The following is a 22,802-nucleotide window of genomic DNA, read 5'->3' on the forward strand; positions in this document are numbered from 1 at the left end:
CAGAAAATGAAACTATGAAAATGTAGTTTGCAAAGATTTTGATACAAAATCAGTTTAATATAATCTAACACTGTTCAGTGACATTGCATGTTTTGTCAATAACTTTATTCGGAGGAGGATGTCCCCATCTCCATGGTGAAGTTTATTATAGTGCTTAGTTCCCATTACATAAACATCACAGTAACACTAGAAGTAGAATTTCCACCTTAACCAAATAATCTGACTCAATATTCTGTATTGTTGTTGTTTAAGGGCTAATTTACAACACCTGTCTAAGGGTGAGGGTTCAGATCAAGTTAGACATTGAGCACCGGTGCTATTTGGGTCTGATAGCACCGGCAGCAAAGCCACTTTGGGCCATGTCAAGATGAGAAATGTGAGAGGGCTCATTGTGGCAGAATGTATTCATAAAACTACCCATCAACCAACTCTTCAAATATTAATAAATAGCAATTCCAGCATTCCACGAGTCCTTCTCAAAATTAACTATTATTAAACATGCAGGTCAGTTTGACACGTGTGCCTTAAAAATAAAAATTGATGCCAGAACGATGCTGTTCAAGAACAGCCCTAACAGCTTTCTTGCTCTTACACACCAAATTCTTTCCCGCCTCAGTGACCACCAAGTATGAGCATGTGTGTACTTTTCATTTCATTCCGTTTCTTGCTCTGCAAGTTGTGAACTTTTTTTTCCCCGCAATGAAGAGATAGTCACTGATTCTTTGAAGTGTTTTGATTGGTCAAGTCAAAGAATCAAAACCAGAAAGGACACTATTTGACTAATTCAAACACAAATTTTGCACAATTCCCTCAGACTAGCGGCAGCAGCAACTGGCAAATACCTGGTAGAACTGGAGCCTGCTGAGCTCATCATATAAACTATAAAGGCTGCATGAGAGTTTTGATGAGCAGTAGGACGTTGAAGCTAAGTTACTTCAGTGTTGCCCTACACTAAATTTTCACAGTTTCAACTGCAAAGTAATTTCAGGTATTGGTAATAAAATTATTATGTGGTCAAATTTGTATCTTTATTGCAGCTATAAAACCTCTTATTCATCATGTGTAAAGTACAGTGTAAATATATGCAAATGTCAATACCCGGTAATAAATCTGTAAATAAATCTATAGCTAGGGATATATCGGCACAACATCGGTATTGGCTGATATTAGTCAATTTTTAACATATCCATATCGGTCTGATAAATAAAATTGGACTGATATGAGTCATTAATATCTATTTTTGTTTCTGGTTGGGGTTTTCCCCCAAAGGTGCCAAAACAGTAGTGAAATATATGTAGAATATTGACATATCAATATTAATGTCGGATTCTTTTATCGGTGCATTCCTATTTGTAGCATATGAATATACTATCCAACATGACAGTCTGATGGCTCAGAAGTTTTCACAAATATTGAATATTTTTTATTTTGCCTAATTTGTTTTTCCATGTTTAGTTACATGTGTAACAGTTCACAGCGTTTTCTCCTGTTAAAAAATCAGATTACTTCTTTTTTCATTTCCGATACAGATACAAATATATGAGGTTTAGTAGCAGCCGATACTGATCCGATACAGTACTGAATTGACTTAAAATGTTTGTTTAGTTAAAACAAAGAAATGTTACAAATTTATTTGATAACACTGCACCAGTAGAACACACCTACATACACCAATAGTTTCACAAGATTGGTCAAACATTTCAAAACAACAACTCCAACCTGTTCAGCCAGAACAATCAGGAGAACAGCCATAAAACCACCTTTGTCAAACATGCAGTAAAAATAAACTGCAAGAACCTTCGTTCAAATCATTCAGTTAGTGCAGTTAGGAATACTAAACATAATGACATGATGTTGCTCAGGGCACAAAGCATAGAATGAAACTGAATAGATGTACCTCGATGGATCAGACACAATGTACAATTTTTTTTCCGCGTACTGGGACTGATTCTGATATTAGTATCAGATCGGTGCACCTGTGGTATTGTCAACCAATACACAAAAATCTAGAAAAATTCAAAATGCCATTGCATACCAAAGCTTGGAATAAGAAGGCTTAGCTTCCTGTCAGCGCTAAACTAAACGGCTGTTTCAAAGTTTTTATTAAAGGAACCTCATCTAAAAATGAACAGATGTAGTTCAAAATCTACAATAAGACTTTAGATCTGAAAAACAACAGAAATACATTCAGTTTGCCTTCATAAAGACATCGTGAAAACAAGGAGAACCCTGGACTGGAATATTCCACACGATTTAGAGATTCAAGAAAGTTTGAGATGCCTTGAACTTTTAACATATTTGTGGAAAAAAATTTGATTTTCAGTTGACTCAGTCTCTGAAATCTCATCTCATGAATTCAAACATCAACATATTCCATTATCTGGATAAAACATGAGATATTAGGCCACTTTTTAAATAGCAATTTGTATTTAAAACAGGAGTTGAATGGTTTTCAGTTGCTGTCTAGTTTTCAGTTCATTTGTTTTAAAAATAGAAAGACTGCATTCAGGTTAAAACAACAATGAAGGATAAAACACTCCAGCTCATTCCCATTTCTAATCTTCAATATACACAGTTATCTCATTGTTTATTTCTCATGTTCTTATTGTTGACAGAATATGATAAAGCTTTGAATAAAGCGCATGAACTCCCTGAACCATGTGTTTATTGATGGAGAGGAACTGAGCTGCTCTGAATGTGAACACCTCCCTGTTTGTCAGGAGATTTCTGCTTTTTCTAAGCAGAACATGATGGTAATCACAGTTCACATGGAGGACCTAGACTGCTGACACGCCCCACCACACACAACATGTACAAATACAACAAATGAAACTGTTTTCTAAAACAAAACTGACATTTTGTTGAAAACTGATGTCACACACACAATTCACTGAAAGAAAACTTCCCTATACATCAAACACACACACTGTGGTCTAGTTTAATGAAAGAAAACCAGGTCGCACACATCCAGCCAATCATGCCGCTGGCTCCTGAACTGGTTCATCACCAGCAGGGCAGAAAGCAGTCCAGTGTAGAGGTGGCCTGAACAGAGCAACCTGTGAAGCCAGCCTCGAGTCTGTAGAGGAAAATAAAAATCACAAGCGAGAGGAAAAGGCTTCATCGACCGCAGGAGGAAGTGGTAGTCAAATAATCAACGACTGGAGGGACAGAGGCAGACTTCATCACCCTTCAGTAAACAACTTCAGTAAAACACTACTCAGCTTTTGGTCTTTTGTTATTGCTTTTTGTTCAGCTTGGGTTCTCAATGGCCACCGTACAAACCCAGCTCACTTTCAGTCGTAATCATGAACTCCACTGTGACCGCTTTTATGATCCAAGTCTTTATACCCGATAATCCAGTAGTCTCAGTTCCATTTGGGACCAAAGTTGCAACATTTGTTACATTTTCAGCAGAAAATGTGAAAAGTCCTCCCCACCTGTGGTGGCGCTGCACCAAGAACAACATCAAGACTCACGTGTTTGTTTTGGTTGCATTTACCCAGAATGCCCTGTGCTACAGACCACTTCCTGGTATAATTTTTAGAATAATGACATCTTCTATGAGATTAACTCCAGGTATTAATGGTCTGTACAACACTATAGAAAAAGTTCATGTAAATCTCTAATTTATTACTCTTTCCTCTTGCTTTTTGTTGGTGCAGTGACACATATTTGATTTTTTTTTTATTTTCAAAAGAAATCTTGCAAAATGACGTTAAGATGTTTTTATTTTTACTTCATGCTATTCTCTTTAAATTATTGACTATTTTTACAATTACTATGACAGAAAAAAAACTAACTCCTTGGAAATATTTCTCTTAACACAAGCGCAAATTAGCTGACAGTGGCTGCTGCTTCAGTGACCATCTGAAACCACCTGATCATGAACTGCAGCAGACCCCCGCTGTGATTGGCTCAGCGCTCTTCATCCAGGAAGTTGGTTATGGATCAACTGCAGCGCCTGGTTGGCTGAAGTCTCCGTCTGTTGGTACCTCTGCTCTCAGCGACGGACTCTAAACCCTACAGGCTCGTCTCAGAGCCAGCAACACCCACATTCAGTGCAGACGCACATTGATGTGTTTTGCAAATTGTGTGGTTTCAGTTTTGTGGTGTGGCTTCACATTGTCAGAGTATAATGAAGACTGACAGCTGTTAAGAGACCTGTGTCGTGTTCTAGAGAAAATCTGTAGACGGTGTGAAGCATCTGCATCAAAATGGCCTCACAGGCAGGAAACTGCAGCAGCTGATAGAACTTATCTGGACCATCAGGAACTTTAACATGTTAGCTTCTGCTGAGGCGAGGGAGGCTGCAGGAAGTCCAACAGCGTTCAAGCAGCAGGACTCTGAGAAGTGAGCTGCAGGGCGGCAGAAACAGGAGCAGAGCCTGCTCCACATTGTTAGGGGGTTGGAGTTTCACTGTCGGGGAACCAGAACTCTTTTAAAGATTGGGATTTAGGGTGATATCAGTAAAGGAAGTGATTATGTTTGACATCGTTTTACTTTTTGAACTTTTTGAATTTTCCATAATTGTCTAAAGACAGCACAATACATTTCAACAATATCAAACTATTGTGCACTGCCTTGTTATGCAGAAGCACTACTTTATCCAAGTGGCTACTTGTGAGGCACATTTGATTATAAGCAGAATTTTTAGAGTATTTGTGTCTTTGTGCAGCAGTCATACACTCTGATGCTATGTGTTTAGCGGAAACTTGATATCCCCTTTAAAAACGCTAAGAACTGCTGATTTTAACAATTCAACACCAAATTTACCTAAACATGCATCAATAGACAAACGTCAAATATGACGGTCTTCCTAAAAAATGCTCTTGGGGGTACAGCCAATCAGCAGCGTGGAAAATGAAGGACGCTTCTGGATTGGCTGCTTGGCAAACAAACTAACAGCTAATGCTAGCATTGCTCCAAGGCACTTCAGTTTCACTTAGAGCTGATCGATTAATCTGATTTATTGTGAGAAATCAATTATTGAAATAATTGTCGACAAATTTAGTAATTGGTTCATCATACAAACTCAAACATGCAAGACCAAACTGTACTGATAGTAGAACATATTTAGTGTGCAAATGTGTTCTACTAGCTCCTATTGAGTACATTTTACTGTCCAATTATTAATTTGTTAATCCAAGAACAGATCAGCCTGTATTGATAAGAAAAGCAGAAAGGTCTGAACTTTTCACATGTTGATGTTGGAAGGATTTTTTAGCTACAGATGCATCCTTTGCTGCATGTGATCAATGATTCACTAAAAGATAGCTTACTGTATATTCGGCAATAAAATGTTACTTTTTTTAATTTAAAAAGAAACGGTTTATTTGTACTATTGTATTTATATTAAATAAAATAGGGTAGAAGTTGTATCAAAAAATCTGCATAATGTGCCAAAATCTTTTCCCCCAAAAAATTGATAGAATAAATGATTACTAAACATTTATTCCATCAATAAATGTTTTAGTAAATGTTTTAGCATGCCACTAAAATGTTGCTCATTTTTGAGGCATGCTAATGTAATTTAACGGGTCTGGGTGTTTAAAAGACAAACCTCACGCTGACTGTGAGCTCATTTAAAAGGCTCTGAGCCACTACCGGCTTTTCTACGGTTCTTCAGGACAACGTGGAAATGGGTGGCATATTAAAACTTTGTGTCGCTGTCAAAATGTGACGGTTAGCTCAGCCTGGAGGACAGCTCGAGTTTAGGCTTGTTCTTTTCTTCCTGAGGAATTTTAAACATTTACCACTTGACTCCAAACAGTACACTTTGACTATTCCTGTGAACTGTGCAATAGATCACTCATATCAACTGACTGAACATGTATGTAGAAATAATCCTTAGAAAGATTTAAACATCATTAGTTTGATGGGGAGGGAATATTATCCATAACTGATGTTATGTTAAAACAAGCCATTTCATACCACTGTGCATAAAACAGAGCAAATCTGTTTTTTGTTGCACTTGTGATTTTCATACTGAATGGTGGTAAACAGCAACAAAATGCCCACATCTATTGTCCACACCCATTCAGCTCAAAAATAACTTCTCTTGACTTATGGAGAGCCTCAAGGCCCCATTTTGAGAGCAGATTTGTTTTCAATGAATATTCTTCCCCTTGGGTCAATTTGTCTCACACACACACACCTAAGGAGACAGGCATGTTTTTGGACTGTGGGAGGAAGTCAGAGTACCTTCCTGCAGTTTTTTTAGCCTTTGAAAGTGAGCACAAGCTCATTTTGACATCATTTCAGTTAAAAACTAGACATCCTTTTATCTTTCACATTAAATAAAAGTAAAACAGAAATGCTGATTTTTGACAAATCTCACTGAACAGTGCTTCAAGCTACTTATTTTAAAGTAGGAAAAAAAGCCCAGAAAACTCTGGTAATGAGATTATTATTATTTTTATCTCAGTGAGTTTTTGTCTTCCTGGTAAAATAAAAGTGAAAGCCAAACAAGCGACTTATTGCTGGTGAAGTCATCCAGGGAGCCTGGGCTCCCATCAATCTGGTGCTGTGTCAGAAACACCTGGGCCTTCAGAGCTGAACCGCTGCTGGAGCGTTCCAGGAGAATATGGGGCAGACGGCTGCCTGACATGTTGCAACACTCTCTGGAGTGGCAGAGAGAGCAAGAAGCAGCATGACTTTGCTGCTGTGTGGACAGGAACGGGTGGAAATGAGGGAAAACATGACACTTACCCCAACCTGTTGTTGCTAGGCGCCAGCTGAGCCCTGATCCCTGAACGGAGTGTCACAGAGGACACGCCCCCTGCTCCTCACTGGGCGGGCCTCATCAATCATGGATGCAGAGACAATCATTATACACAGCGGGCAAGGCAAAAGGCAGGACTGATTGGATTACCATCAGTAAGTAAGCTGGAGGCTGGAGGCTGGAGGCAGCGATGCGTCAGCGTGGCCGCCGCGCTGTTTTCACGGCAGTATCACCAGAGACCGCTCTGCCAGGATTCAGCAGAGCGGCTCCAGAAAAACTTTTTACACCCACTAAAAGAGGTGGGCATTTAAGCGTAACACTTATCATGAATATGATTAATTAATTAATAATTACATTAAGATTTTGATTTATTGTCATGATAAATTCCAATTAATAATAATTAATTGGAATTGCCTAAGAAATCCCAAGTTCTAAGGAAATTCCCTTCAGACTGTCTGTATGGTCTGGATTATTATTTTTATCCACCGTTGGCTCCATTAAAGTGTATCAATAGATATAAATGCATTTGAAAACATGATTAAATGCAGTTCCTCTGTTTCAGTGATACAAATCTCACTTCTTCATGTGACTTTTGTCCTAAAGAAGTATTTCACAAACTCAATGTTTTTCAAGAGCAGGATTTAATTAGGCCTGTGGAGCTGTGAATGATGTGCCATGCAATCATAACCATATAGTTCTTTTAAAAAAATAAAATAAAAAAACTGTAATATGTCTTATTGCTACTTTTACCATTAAACAATCGCCACAAACTATCATGATAAAACTTTAGATTCATATCACCATCAAACTAGGGCTGGACTGTAAATGCATTTTAATTCATCCAATTCTTGGTTTTTCGAGATTTAATTTTTTGGAAAATCTGGATTTTCTTTTTTTTTTAAGGTTCAATCGCGGTCTCATCTGACAAAGCATATTATTAATACTACTACTATTATTATTATTATTATCCATGTTACTCACTTCCTCCAGAAAGCTACACTATTAAAATTGCAACTCACAATTGCACACACTCAGTCGTCCTAATTGTTCTGTAAATCTGACCAATCACCTTAATGTGTTTTGTATTTCCTTCTTTTCTTGATCAATCACTGCAATTCAGCTGATCTTGACCAATCCCATCTCAAATTCAACTTCCTGTTCCCCACAGTATCTTGAAAGCCAAACCTGACAGTATAAGTTACTCAAAATGTTAATATCAGACTTTTTTTCTGAGATGCTTTGAAGGATTTGCTTCTACTGTGTCTACAGTTCATTAACCAGGATGAGACAATATGGAATTATTCCTTTGCACTTTGACCTCTCCTCAGGACAGCATTTAATTTGTTGTCAAACTGCCATTTCAAGAAGGATCCTGAAAATGTTCACTTTAAGCACCAACCATGTTAAAATCCTGTGTCATTTTTGAGAACGTCATGTGAGGCGATTTCACTTTTTAGTAAGATCAGGTTATGCCAAAAGTAAAGCTTAAATAAGCTGCAACTTTTGACTTGCAACATTTCAAAAAAAGTGCTGCAAAAATCAGTCATTTTAGGCCACAACAATCACAAAGAACATCACAACATCCTGGAGGAATCGCTAGTGAACATGGCTACGCTGTCGACTTCAGAAAACTGCTAAAGGAACTTATTCTCTACTGCACAACTATGTGCAACTTATTGTTTGCCTCTCAAGCCAAAAAAAACACGAATCTGTCTACAAGGCAAATTTGTTTGGTTTGCCCCCCCAAGAGATTAGAAAATCTTGCAACGGTGATAAACTGGTAAATATAGCAGCGTATTTTCTTCTTTCCTATCTTTCTCATCTGTGTTTCCATTCCTCTGTGACCTTCAGCGTTTTGGGCAGCATCTCTGTCCAGCATGAGGATCCTCTGTCCGACTGTCATAACGGCTGGAATATATTAGTCAAACATTTACTACACTCCAAACAGTTCTATGCACTGTTAGTATTGCACAAACTGATATTGCGATGACCAGATATCATGAAGCCTTATTTTTCTCCCTTTCTTGTGTTAAACATACAGTCTATGCCTACATCTAATCAGTTCGACGCGGCACACTGGAGTCAAAGACAGGCACGCCAGATCGGGCCGCTGGATATCTGCAAGCCTTTTTCACTGCAGCACTAAATGCATTTTAAATTGCCTCTCTCGTGCTCGATCATTGCGTCTCTCTGCCTCATTTCACCGGGCGATGCTGCGCTCTGGGAACCAGAAGAGGCTAATTATGTGGAGCGCAACAATTAAACAGCTGCTGTGATGGGAAAAGGTGAAGGACAACCACCAGAGGCTCATGAAGACCAGAGTAATAATCGAATGAAGAGATGAAAGTAGACGCGGGAGGAGACGGAGCTAAAAGTGAGAAGCCAATCAGAACGGGTCAGGTCAGGTCGGGTCGGGTCGGATCGGGTCGGGTCGACCTGCAGCTTACAGGTTCCAGCTTTAATGGACTGATGTTCTTCAGGCAGATTTGCCTCCATAAGCTTGTCTAACCCGTCCTGAGTCCATCAAACATGGCCGCTACCTACCTGACATAATGCCTCTGAATCTGACGCACCATCAGGTTGACGACCCGGCTGGACTGATTGGTCTCTTCTTCACTTCCTGTTACTCTGGATGCTGGTCTGAACAACAAACTCCTCCACATACAGCCCTGCTCCGACTGTCTCTCTCACATTTGGACCCTGTGTTGATTTCTGCAGATCTCATACTCATCTAGATGGCCTGGCGGTGGAGGCAGTCCGTCCCGCGTGAGGCACACCGAGCCCTGACCCACTGGACCAAGTAAAATGGAGAACTAGGAGCTGGTTTTACCAGGCTGCCTCTGAGTGTGATGTTCTTGCAGCAAATTGCTTTCTTTTGTCTTTACACTCCAGTTAACAATTACTTTATTACTAAATTAGTTGACCATTATTTTAGTAATTGATCATTCAAATGAATCCTTTCAGTCTTACTTAAAAGAGCAAATTTGAGTGTTTGGGAAGAAATTACCAGGTGCAAAAAGGGTAATTATGGCAGGGAAATTAAATTATGATACCATCATTATTATACATGCAACTACAGGGTAGAAGCTCTGACTGTACATTCTACCAGAGCAGATAACTAGTTATTAAAACCTGCTGGTATCAGTGGGTTAAACTCCCAGGCTCTCTCAAGTAATTCAAGTCTGCATTATCAGCATGTTTACTGGAGAAATAATACTAAATTTAGTTGCTGTTTCTTTATAAGACGGAATGAATACCGTAAATGTAATGGAATTTTCATTATTGCAAATCATCTGTTCTGGTTAAATGAAGGGTAAGTACAATTAAATGAAATGCATTATTTCATTTACATTTTATGAGGTTGTTGTGAAACTACTGACCAACTTAAGGTCAAACTGTGAGAATCTCTTCTGGCCCATTTCTGACCGCACACCTCACCGCTGTCTGGCTGCACAGCCTTCATTCACTGCTACACCTGCTACACCTGACTTCCTCATGCAGCAGCAGCAGCAGCAGCAGCAGCAGTTCCCCTCATGGCATCTCTTTATATTCTTCCCCTATAAACATAAAGAGACGCCCCCCGTCTCCCTCCCCCCTCTTGATCTGCTCGATGCTCGTCAATGAAGCATTTTAAAGCAAAGGTGTCTTTAAAAAAAGACACTGTGGGAAAACGGAGCTAACTGAAGGACATCTGCACCGATAACTATCCCAGCAAAAACTACCCTGGACGGTGTCCGACCAAATGAAGACCCCCATCCCCTTTACCGAAACGTTCACCCGGAAACGGGGGACGAGTCTCCGAGAAGAGCTGCCCGCTCCAGGTCACACATCTGCCGCTGCTGTCAGGTTGCAGGCGGCGGTGACCAGCGGGGCATCTGAGCGGCTCCGGCTCCCCCGTTAGCCCTTCCCTGTACCCCCCACCGCCCCGCTCACTTCCTGCACCCGGAGAGAAGTTTACAGGAGGAAAAGTCGCCTACCTTTGATAGGCCGTTCAACGGTAGAGAGTTTGTTTTGGTCTTTGGTCGACATCCTCGCTGCCTGTTGGCCGCGGGCGGACACGGAGCTGAATCCGAACCAAACTTGACAGTTTCCTCTCCGGCTAGCAGGCTAGCTGGGCTGGGCTAGCCGCGCTAGCAGCGGGGCGTCTCGGAGCGGCAGAGAGGACAGCCGCAGTCAGCTTCCAGGCCGAGCAGGACTCAACCCCGACGCGGATAGGAGGAAGGCGCTGACGGAGATAATGTCTCTGTCCAGCTAACTGTAGCCGTTCCCGAGCTCTGCAGAAAAGCCGAGCCGCTGTCACCGTGTGTGTGTCGGATGAAGCGGCCCGGGGGGGCAGCACCGATCTCTGGCTCCAGCAACACGGCGCCGCGCCTCAGATCATATCCCGACTTTATCCTTTTATTCTCGGACCAGCTGCATCTGTTACAGGCCGCTGCGCTTTGGTTGTTTTTTTTTTTTTAATCGTGATCCGATGTGTCGTCCAGACCCTCTGTCGGATTACAATAATCCGCCGCAAGCGGATTTCCTATAACATGGCTCGACGCGGGGATCTGTGGGTAATGTAGTGTCAATGTGAAATTTAAGCGCCGCCTTCATATTGTAGTGACTGAGGTCACTGCATGCAGCTGCCAGGGCCCAGACTCTCAGCTCGCCTGGTTCCAAAAAAATGTCACGTATATATTCCTCTCAGATAAATATATCATAGAAAAGTTTATTTATGTCACTGATTTAGTTCAAAAAGCAGATTCCAAGGAATTGGTCATCTCTGCTGCTTGTGCACTTTTTCCTACAGTTTTTCTTTTCACCAAACTTTCCGTGGACAAAGCACTCTGTGATTGTGAACAACCAGTTTTTTAAACAATCACCTTTAGTGGTTTTTTGTCCTTGTGAAGGGTGTGGTCTAAAATAAATGACTAGTGAATCGTTTGCATGTTAAGTTTCCATTTTTTAAGTGAGTTACTAAATTAAATCTTCTTTTACATGATATTCTAATTTATTGGAACGCTTGTAACATTTCAAAAAGCGGGTCTTACAAATTAAAGCATAAGATAAATGGATTTGAATTAAGAACTTGATGCCACTGATTGGTCCACTTTTGGGTTAAACATGTTATTATGAAAGGTGAATTTAAGAACAATGTTTTTAATGTATTAACAGTTTTTCATGCTGACAATTGACCTATGAGATTATATTCACAGTAATCAAATGTATGTTAATAAATTGCCCCCCCAAAAAACTTTGTTTGTATATCTCTTCCCTGGGTTACTTGGAATGTGGAATTATATTTTGGTATAAATCTGATACCAAGTAAATACAGAGCCAGTATCGTCAATACTTATACCGATACTTATTATTTAAATATGATATATTTGGACCTTCTGATGTTTTTGTAGTTTTTCCCTTCAAATGTTTTGTTAAGACCAGCAACAGTATTTAGATAAACTGTTTAGGTGTCGACAAAATACTTTGATAGCACATTTGTATGATCAACAGAACCAATACCTTGAACTGTGTGCCCTGATTTATAAATAGCCTACACCAAATGCAAAGGATTATAATTCAAAACTAGATCAAAGCTAAATCTTTTTTCAGGGTAGAATTGAGAAACTACAGCCCAAAAATCAAGCAACATTTCAAGAGTGAGTCTGAAACTGAAATTTTCAATATTGACAATCAAATGGTTCAGCTGGACTGAATGTGCTTCCTGGAAATCCGATGTACTCCCAATAAAGCTTTGAAACATCAGTTTGTTTGTTGTTGTTTATTTCGTCTGCTCTGCTGTAGTCTAATGTAACATGCAAACAAATATTAAAAGTACTGAAGCCACAGTGACTGTGAAGCCTTCAGTGAAGTGCTGCTGATCTAGTGTCTGCTGTTTCACATGTGTTTAACGAGCACAGAAAAGCAGAGCGGAGCAAGCCCGCCCCCGTGTGGACACCGACCAAACTACAATAAAACAACAGAACTCTGAACTGACACTCTGGGGCCCAGCGGGCCAAATCCGGCCTCTTCTACGTATTTATGTGGCCCTCTGAAGGGTAGAACTTTTAAGATAAAAGTTGTCATTCTTCAGGATAATGATATAAATACCGTCGCTTTTCCTCTTATAGACAAACTGCTCCATCTGGAAGGCGAGGTTCATGCCTCCCAGGTGGTAATTGATTGATCATTCTTTCTATCAATTAAAGCTGATTTTTTTTATCAGTATACTAACTGATTTACATTATTGTAAAAAAATGTGCAACATTATTTATTTTCAAGACATGAAATGCAGAAACAGCTATTTATTCATATTCTAAGTTTGGTGAAGCTGCACTATGTAACTTTTTAAGAATATGATTTTTACATATTTGTTAAAGCTGTCACCAGGTTGTGACAGTACAATTTGAGACAGATGATCTGTGAAACAATCCATCTCTTCCACTTCCTCCCTGAGCTGCTATAGCTGTCTGAAGAAATGCAACAGTCCCGTTCAAAAACAACCAATCAGAGTCAGGGGGAGGGGCTTAGCTCTGTCACTCAAGCTCAGAGTATCAGTATTAATATTAATATCAGTATTGGTATCATGACACTGAGCCTATATACTTGTAATTGGATTAATACTAAAATAAGAAGTACACTTCTAGCTGCAGCATTTTTGTCAAATACAGGCCAGTAAATGTAACCTGAATGTTCTTTATTCAAATGAAATAAAGTGAAACAAGCCTCAGCTGTAAATGGTATAAAATCATAAACTGTCATAAAAATTCTCCCTTATTCCAGTAACTGATTTTCAAGATGTTCTCTTGAAAAGTAGTACAGTTGTGAGCTAGCCTGAGCTCTATCAGGATAAACATGTAGACATAATGGCATAAAAGTTAGCAGAAATTGATTACAAACAGTGTGTGTTTTCAGAGCAGGAGACTCCAGCAGCACCTTGTGTGAGTGAAACTGCACAGCAGAAGTTCATGTCCGGTCCCAGAATGTTCAGCAGCTTCACTCAGCTCCTTCAGACTAGCCAGCAACAGTTAGCCAGGCTCGGCACTACGCTCAGCTGCAGGCCGGCGCCCGCGCATCCATCATGACGAAGAACCCCAGGGAGTATGGAGGAAGCTTCAGGTGCTCTGCTGGAGGAAGCTGAGTGCCGTTGAGCTTAGGGAGAGTTTTATCATCCACCATCTTCAGCAGCTCTCCATTCAGCTGAACAGACCTGCAGGGAAAACAAAACACACGCATTGCACAGTCAGAGCAATGCAGGCAAGGGTGTTGAGAGTCAAGCAGCGCTCCAGTAGTCCATAAAGAGACTGACCATAAAGATGCACCATCCATAACAAGGTTGGCATCAGCATCAGCCTCAGTAACCTTCTCTAGAACCCTTAAAGCTCATTTTGTCACCACTAGATGTCACCCTACTCCTGCTCATACCTACATGATCACTGCAGTCCACCATTAGATGGCGCTCTCAGTCAAACACAAAAGTCTTAGTTTTGCTGACATCAGCAATGTGGCTGAAAGCAGAGGTCCAGCTGCATCAGTCTGGTGTGTTTGTGTCCTTTGTCACTTCTGATGCTGACCTGACTGAACCAAAGCATTCAGCCGCCAGTGGTCTGAAGAATTAGTGACCCTTCCAAACGCACACAGTGGTCCACAATGTTACTGTAATGTCAGGAACCCAGGAGAAAAGAAGGACTCTGAATGCACCAGGATGGTCAGGTTATATACTCCCTCCTTCCCCTATTTCTGTTCTCATTGCTTTTACATGCATCAGTGCACATATGCTGTGGGATTCACATCCACCTAGTCCCAACTGTTTCCAGACTCTGCCCTGGAAGAAGGATGGAGTGAGAGGTGGGTGCTGGAAAATGCCTCATCGTCTTCTGTCTTATAGATCTTATTTCTGCTCTGGCGGCTTCATTCCAATTCAATCAGCTCATCAGGACAGGTGAAGTGATGAAAGAGTTTATTCTAATCATCAGACTGATTCCAGTTAGGAAGGGACACATGAGCTGAAATCAGTCTCTCCATGTTAGCAGCGGTTGCTAATGACACGCTGAACTCTAACGTCTCTCTGTTCGACTTTCTGATCACGGCCAGGCAGAGGTGTGAAAAAGAGCAACAAAAGCTAAGGAAGCGGGTGAGCAGACCCAGCAACATTCTTCATTCCCTTCAGCTGCCACTTCAAATTAAAACATATTTTTACTCAGTGGCTTTTAATACAGAGTAAGAGATTCATTTTTGGCCCTTTCTGTGTTTCTATTTCTCTCTTATGCTGTTTTTGTATTTTCTTTAATGTTGGAATTATTGTTATTTGTTCTTTTTGCGTGCAGCACTTTGACCAAAGGCAGTTGTTCGTAAGGGAATTACATGTAGATGTAATTCGATTCAGTCAGAGGTTAGTTCAGCTTTGATGCAACACAGACAACTACTGGTGCACCCTTCTGCCCACAGCATCACCGTCTACCACTCTTTGAAGAACTTGGATGATATGATATTTACAATTCCTTTTGTAATGAAATATTTTTGAACTGAATTAAAAAGCATCAAGAATGTAAATGGGGGAATTTGCATAATACATTTTACTATTTTGCTAATAAAAGCCTTGGACTTTACTTAACCATTTAGCACAGAAAGATTCCAAACAAATAACTTAAAATCTCAAAAAAGCCACAAGCATCTGCTCCATTACTGTCCACAAACATTCCTCTTTCCTCCGGGAAAGTGCTCTGATTTAAACCGCCATCAATGACTCACATGACAAAAATAAATTAAATCTTCCGCGTGACTCGCTGGCTCTCAGTTAGGGGGAAAAAAGGCTGTATTGAGAGGAGAGAGACACCTGGATTGCAGTCCCTCCTCCCCCAGCTGGTTGGACTGGAGGACAAAAGCGTCCACTGTGCTGCTGGAGACGAGGGCAGGAAGTGAGATCCTCACTGGCTTCCTGCTCAGGTTCATCCATATCAGCACCACGGCTCCGTCGGGGTAACTGCACACACACAAAACACAGCATTTCACCTGATCTCACCTGAAAACGCTGATCTTCACACCAGCTTCACCTCTTTGAACCCGGCAAACATTTCCTTTTTCTCGACCTCTTGATTCGTTTGTTTCTCCGTGCTTCCTGAACATGTCTGTCTCGCTTCTGTGAGTACCTCTTCCTGTTGGCGCAGTGCAGATACAGCCTGACTCTTTTACTTCTGCTGGAATCAGAAGTGAGCTGCAGCTTCAACACCTCCGGTCCGACGAGTCTCTTATACAGGAGCGACAGCCAGTAATCCTGGAAGAAGAGCCATCCATTCAGTCAGAGATCATTCTATGCGTGCTCTTATATTCCTCTCTCAACAACTTCTAGATCTATTTTTTTCTCAGTAACGTTTTTATTGTTTTTACATCAACTCGCTGAGTCACCTTGTAAAGACACGCAGTGGATTGAAACAACGGTGATCAGCATGAGCTCAGTTTTCGGAAGCGCAGTCATCTTACCGGGAGGGGATCCAGGTCGTCATCGATCATGTGGTAGCTCCCGGAGCCGACCAGCACCTGCCTCATCACCACATCCAGGCCCAGCCTGGCTGCCAGGCCCAACTTATCCAGCCACCTGCACACACCACAAGGCTGGGATGACTTGTTTGTTTTCCACAACTGAAAATATCCAGCTCTAAATGAACCTCATTCTAACATTCTTGCAATCAACTTTTCATTGACAGTCTTCTCTTTCTCCTTCTTTATTTCTTGAATGATTTTCTTCACTTTTTCCAGGTTGTTTTAGCTTTAGTCAAAGACTTTCAGTAGCAAAATATGAGGTTTGTTCATAAAAGGTTTCTGGGATGTTTTGGATGAACTTCAGCACTGATCAGTTATGTTAGCATTTTATGAGACTGAGGCTGAACAGTCAGCTGCTCTCCTTCCTCATTTGGATCCAAAATCCATTGCACCATAAAACCATAACACCTCCTGATAAAGTGTACAGACTTTTCAGTAATGCCTTGTGAAGTTAACGAGTATTACAATCATCATCAGTGAAGATAGATTCAGAAACTCATTATCTTGTTCCAATTAGTCCTGTTTGTCAGATTAAAAGTAACTTTTAAGATTAACAACCAGGTATAACTAGGAATTAAATACACTTTCTATGTTAAAATGTTTTTTATTGGTCTGATGTAATATGATCTCATGTGTCATTAACAGAATCTTATCATAATTAACAGAAATAAAGGCTTGAAAACATCAATCAGAATGGAATTAATCTATAAAATAGCTTTCACTTATTAAACTCCTGAGCTACTGAGTGAAATGAACTTTTCAAGATTCTAATTAACTGAGTGACAGTGAAATGTAATAAATGAGTTGATGATGTCATCAACAAACCCACTGTCATCTGGTCAAAGCAGCGGCACTGTGAGGATCATGTTCATTTAACACAATTCAGCCTGATCTGCTCTGTGAGAAACTCCAGAGGTCAAAGGTGAACGCCTCCACAGTCACCTGGATATGTGACTACCTCACACAGTTTGTGAGGCTGATGGACTGTGTGTCTAATCAGGAACACCACAGGGCACTGTCCTCTCACCATTCCTTTTCACTCTCTTCACTCCAGACTTTCAGCACGAGTTTCTGTCATCTACAGAAATACTCAGCTGAGTATTTCTGGTTGTGATGAGCATCAGGAGCATCAGCTGATCCACAACATGAGCCTGTCTCAGCAGCAGTGATCACTGAATGAATCAGACTTTATTTCCTAAATAGTTCTGTGCTCACATGAATCCAGAGACGAAGGTGTCCGACAGTCCCCGCGCGCCGCCTCCGTAAGCCGAGCTCGTCTCTCCGAGCCACACCGGTTTCCCCGGAGACTCCTGCTGTACTCTCTGAGCCACACAAGGAACAAGCAATGAAACATCTCTGTCATCAAACCTTCAGCCACCCAGCGACTGCAGCCTGACGCCGTTACCTCCAGAACTTCGTTGGTTTTTAAAGCCAGGGTGTCCAGAACTTCAGGATCTAGAAAATCCTCTAGTGAAGTGTCTCTGCCGTTCACATAGTAACTAGGAGACAGAGGACAGGACTGTGCTGAGCTCAGGGTGTGAAACCAGAGGAACCAGAATCCATCAGCATCTGCAGCAGTTCCAACATCACTGACTGTCCAAAGACCCTGATGTGACTAGACCTTCTGCAGTGATGCTGCAGCTGATGTTTCTGTGGTCGGCGCGGCAACAGTCAACTCACTGGTGCCAGGTACAGGCGTTGATGGCCTTGGATCCACTCTGCAGGAAGCTGCAGTGGAAACATGGGGAGGAAATAGTCAGTGAATTTATAAAGCTGAACTAAAGCAGAGTGAGGATCCACTGACGTCTTCTTCAGTCCAGAGATGAAGCATTCAGCAGGTTAGACTCTACAACCATCACCACTCCCAGCAATGCCAGCAGGAATTTGTGATCCATTTGCAGTTTTGCTCATTTTTAACATCATTTCTGCTGTTATTGCACATCAATTCTTCTGTGTTTTTTGATGTTCACACATTATGTACATTTTTAAAAGTCATCCTACTCAGATGTACATCTCTGGGATTGTGAGTACAATATTCCTATTCTAATAAGTGCACAGTACTTTTATGTTGTATAGTATATCAGTATTATTATTCATCTTGTTTTTTATATGTATATGTTTAAGCACTGTTTTGTGTGAACTTGCATGATTTCATCCTGCTGTTACATCTGAATCTCCCCTCTGAGGTTCAATAAAAGGCTTTTTCTATTTTGCTCTATTAGCAAACGAGACATGCACATGTTTTATAGATGCTCTCCATATTATTCATTTAAAAAAAGCAATTTTCATGAAGAAAACAGAAGCATTATAGTTCACTATAATGACGCAGATCCCCGTCCAGTGCAGACCTCTCTAGCAGATCCACCCTGCGGTCCCGCGGCTGGCCCACATCAGGTCCGAACAGTCCGCCGTCCCGGTAGAGTTTGAACTCTGACATCATCTTTCTGAGACGGGTGAAATCGACTCCCAGCTGATTTCCATCCACACGGATCCCAGCCTTCTTCTCAAAGCTGTTTGGCTCTGCAGACACACAGAACACCGTCAGTCTGAGACTCTCACCACATGGAGACACGGAAGTGAAACTCAGACGTCACATAAGAAACCACAAAGTTTCAGTATTACTCCAAATTTGCTGCAATAATCTGTAAAAAAGGGAAGAGAGAAAGAAGAAGCTCATCTGATAATCAGCTTAGAAGGCTTCCTGATTGCCATAAAGCTCAGATTCAGCTCCTCTCTATAACAAGGAGCTGAAGTCTATCCTGCTTTCTGTTTCTGTTACAAACAGACTTTGTTTTCTAAAGGAACTTGAAACTTGGAGCTGCAGACATTCCTCACTGTCTTAAAGATAAACCGACAGCAGCAACATTACAACCACAAACTTCCACTTTCATCTCAAACTCAAGTTTTTCTCTGCTGTTTGGGAAAGAGAAAAATGTAAAGTTTAAACTCTGACTCCGTCCAAAGTTTGAACATCATCGTTCTAAGATGGATGAACTCGACTCCCAGCTGATTTCCATCCACACAGGTGTGTGTCGTTGTGTGTTGTCACATCAACAGTCCTCTAACAGACTGAAAACATTTTTACCAGTGAATACCGAGAAGCAGATGTGCAGTTTCTGGCTAGTCTGAAGGAGCTCAGTGGGAGAGGCGGGGGAGGGGCTGCTCTGTGGGGTGGAAGCTCAGTTGCAGCGTCAGGGTGGAACCATATGGAAACGTCGGCGCTCGGTGACAGCAGCCGTTTCTGCAAATCTGTAAATCTGGTTACTATGGGGGATTAAAGGATTCCTCAAACATGTATGAAAGAGTCAACGCAACACTCTAGGTGTGTTCATGATGAGGGAATAAAATGATAATATGATGTAAAGTTGAAAAAAAAAAGTGGATTTTACACAATACTGCTCTTTTAATATTTGTGGAAACATAACAAAAGCCAGAAGCTCTCATGGTTTTGTGTGAGATCTAAAGCGTTGCGGGTGTCAGGTCTCTGAACTGAGGACTGCTGAAGGCAGTGGGTGCACTGGATTTTATTTATGGGTATCAGATTAAAGGGAGTTAAATACAATTTGCATGTAGCACTTTGTGCTGGGCTATTGCATAAAATCCTGATGAACTTACTTTACATTTTGTGATTGTAAGATTACAAAATGTGAGACAATTTCACATTTTGTTTTTGCAAGGCGCCATGTTCTGAACTGGACAGGTTTCCTGATGGAGACGCCTTCCTCTTCCTTCCTCAGCCCTCTCAGCAGAGTGAGGACGAAATAATAACTTCCTGGTTCTCAACACACCACAGACGGAGACGTTAATTAATCACTGACTGAGTTTCATCACAGTGAGCAGATCAAGGCTACATGGTGTTTGAATCTTTCAGTGTCTCCTTCCTTTGTGAGTTTGACTGAGTTAGCTGAACCTGAACAGCTGAGCAGTTCATGCCGCTGCCTGAGGCCCACCCTGCTCCCTCACTGTGCTACTGAGGCTGGAGTCTGAGACATAACTGTGAGAGCGGATGCTGACCGTTTCCCAGCTCCCAGGACATCTGGTATTGTTTGGAGTCGCAGTAGCGGAGCAGAGAGCGGGCGTTGCTGCTGTTCCAGCTGTTGTCTGCCGTCCGGAGCAGCGCGTTCAGGCCGAAGACGAGATCCAGGCCGCAGCAGCTGCTGAAGGAGTTCAGCAGGTCCACGGTGAGCTCTGACAGAGACAGACGGCCGTCAGGAGACAACCGCAGCTTCAGAAGACAGCCGGCCAAACATCCAGAACCTACCCGTGAAGTGGACCGTGTTGTACTGGTTCTGCTGCTCCTCCTTGGTGAAGATGAGCTGCTGCTGGGCCCAGTCCTGCTTCAGCCTCTGCTCCAGCCACCAGGGCAGCCGGACACTGCTGCAGGGCTCACCTGAGGGGGCGAGAGCCGCTTGTCAGGGGTCAAGTTCTCCTGGCCAAAGGGAGCCATCAGAACACAAACTGCTGAACATGACATTTATTTCTGCAAATGCGCTGTAGTCCTGTGAGCTGGAGGAGTGTGATACTGATGGTATCGATACAATACCAAGTAAATACAGGGCCAGTATCACCAACAATAGCAGCAATACTTATTTAAAAATAACATTTCAAGAGGAAAACTGTTATCAATCTGACAAGAGAAGCTTGAAAATTGATGAAGACGCCCTCCTGAAAATGATACCGACTTGATATTGATATCAATATTTCTGGATGGATCTGCTCATCTCCACTGTAAATAATGGTTTACGTAGCGTGTACATTGTTTACTGTGCAATCTGTCATAAATGAAAGAAAGCATCCAGGATTTCCATTTATGTTTGTTCAGTAATAGCAGTAAAAAAAAAAGAAAAAAAAAGAAATTTTGTAAAAAGTTAAAGCAAAATTTATTTGCTTTAATTTTGAATCTATTACAATTAAAGGGGCGATAGTTTTGGATTTTCAAGGCACATAATGTCATTTTATAGAAAAATCTGTTGATATAGAAATGCTGTTTCATATTATTGAAATTGGGCCCGTCAGTGTTGCAGAAGTAGCTCCTGTAATGAGATCAGCAGATCCACAGTTCCACCAGCTGTTTGCTAATTGCTGCTGGCTAGTCTGAAGGAGCTGAATGGGGGAGGGCTGCTCTTTGAGGGGGAAGCTTGGAAACTGCAGCTCAGAGGAGGAGCTGCTTCTCTGAGGCGCTCGGTTGGTGTTTTGCCCAACTGAATGGTTGCCACGGAGACTGGGGGGTTTCTCAAACATGCAAGAAAGAATCAAGACAACACTCCAAGTATGTTGTTGAGGAGGGAATGACATCATAACATGACATAAAACTCAACAAAGTGGATTTGACATAAAACTGTCCCTTTAAGACATGTTACTGCTAAGAACAGACCTGGATCCAGCTGCTGGCTCCTCTGAGGACTGAACACCATGAAGTCCTGCTTGGTTCCCCCGAACCTCAGAAAGGCTGGACTCAGAGCCGTGGCCAGAGTCCGGATCCTCTGAGACCTGCAGAGGAGACAAGGCGGACAGATCAGCAGATGTCTCAAACATCAGAAACTGTGACGGATGAGAGGCTGAGTGTCTCTGTCCTGCGTCCATTGTCCTCTTTAAACCAGAATGCGCGCAGCGGCGAAGATCAGCGAACAAAGCCTTGACTTTAGCGGCTCTCCGGTGAATCTGACGCAGAGTGGTGCGGAGTGAAAGTGTGAGCTCTGACCCTCACCTCAACAGCAGCATGAACCTCTCCTCCGATGCCAGACTGGCGTCGATAGTGACGGACAGAAAGCGGGGGTCCACCCGGCGGAGCACTGCCGACAGGTCCAGGTCCAAGTCCAGGTCCTGGTTCTGGTTCTGGTTCTGGTTCTGGTCCTGGTTTCCATTGAAGAGCCGGTCCCCTCCGCTCCGACAGGAGAAAAAAGTTAGAAGAAGCAGCAGAAAGGAGAGCATGTCTCCGGCTGAGAAACACTTCCTGCTGCTCAGGTCGCAGACCGGCTCTGCTGGCACCTCCCAGCGGGGAGTCTGCCGTCAGCCCCAGGCGGGACAGGACAGGACGGGGTCTACTTCCGGGTGTCTGTACACTGTAAAAAAGGAACCTCAGGGGTTATCACATTAACAAAAGAATATCATGTACTGTTAACTAAATAATTGCATGTTTGAGCCAAAAACATGATACAATCATGTTGCATAAACAAGATATTCCACAACTTCAACGTTTATAAAATTGAATCATGTTGAGCAAACATGATTCATTATAGTCAGACCGATCCTATGCTGAAGACCACGAGTGAGATCACGCGATATCACGCAAGTTCACGCAAGATTACGGGAAATCACGGGATATCACGCGAGAATACGCGAGACAATCGGTTTTTTTCTCGCAAATGGAATAAAATGTATTCAAGGTGAGATAACGTGATTCAATTACGTCAGCTAGAGCTTCCGCCAAAAAAAAAAGAACGTCGGGGCGTATTACATTAACAAAAAAATATCATGTACCTTTCACACAATAATGTTGGGTTTGAAGCGAAAACGTGATAAAATCATGTTGGATAAACAAGATATTCCACGACTTCACATT

General features: G+C 41.9%; 2 protein-coding genes across 4 annotated transcripts in view; both read right to left on the reverse strand.

Annotated features, from left to right (window-relative positions):
- Positions 1 to 11,251, reverse strand: part of ppp3ccb (protein phosphatase 3, catalytic subunit, gamma isozyme, b) — a 31,593-nt gene extending 20,342 nt beyond the window's left edge. For all 3 annotated transcript variants that reach the window (XM_055060556.1, XM_055060555.1, XM_055060554.1), the window contains exon 1: positions 10,699 to 11,251. In XM_055060556.1, the coding sequence (XP_054916531.1) occupies positions 10,699 to 10,750 (52 nt within the window). In that variant the 5' untranslated portion in view covers positions 10,751 to 11,251. The remainder of the gene's footprint in view (positions 1 to 10,698) is intronic.
- Positions 11,252 to 13,382: 2,131 nt separating this feature from the next.
- Positions 13,383 to 22,270, reverse strand: hpse (heparanase). The gene is made up of 12 exons (XM_055060553.1): positions 21,948 to 22,270; positions 21,615 to 21,730; positions 20,502 to 20,630; positions 20,255 to 20,428; positions 18,589 to 18,760; positions 17,921 to 17,968; positions 17,646 to 17,739; positions 17,456 to 17,562; positions 16,181 to 16,295; positions 15,850 to 15,974; positions 15,537 to 15,683; positions 13,383 to 13,910 (listed from the first exon to the last, which is right to left on the reverse strand). The coding sequence occupies exons 1-12, from the start codon at positions 22,169 to 22,171 to the stop codon at positions 13,751 to 13,753; spliced, it is 1,611 nt and encodes a 536-aa protein (XP_054916528.1). The 5' UTR covers positions 22,172 to 22,270; the 3' UTR covers positions 13,383 to 13,750.
- Between the last annotated feature and the right edge of the window lie 532 nt (positions 22,271 to 22,802).

This window comes from Poeciliopsis prolifica, unplaced genomic scaffold (genome assembly GCF_027474105.1).
Source record: "Poeciliopsis prolifica strain line A6 unplaced genomic scaffold, Auburn_PproV2 SCAFFOLD061, whole genome shotgun sequence".
Taxonomy (NCBI): domain Eukaryota; kingdom Metazoa; phylum Chordata; class Actinopteri; order Cyprinodontiformes; family Poeciliidae; genus Poeciliopsis; species Poeciliopsis prolifica.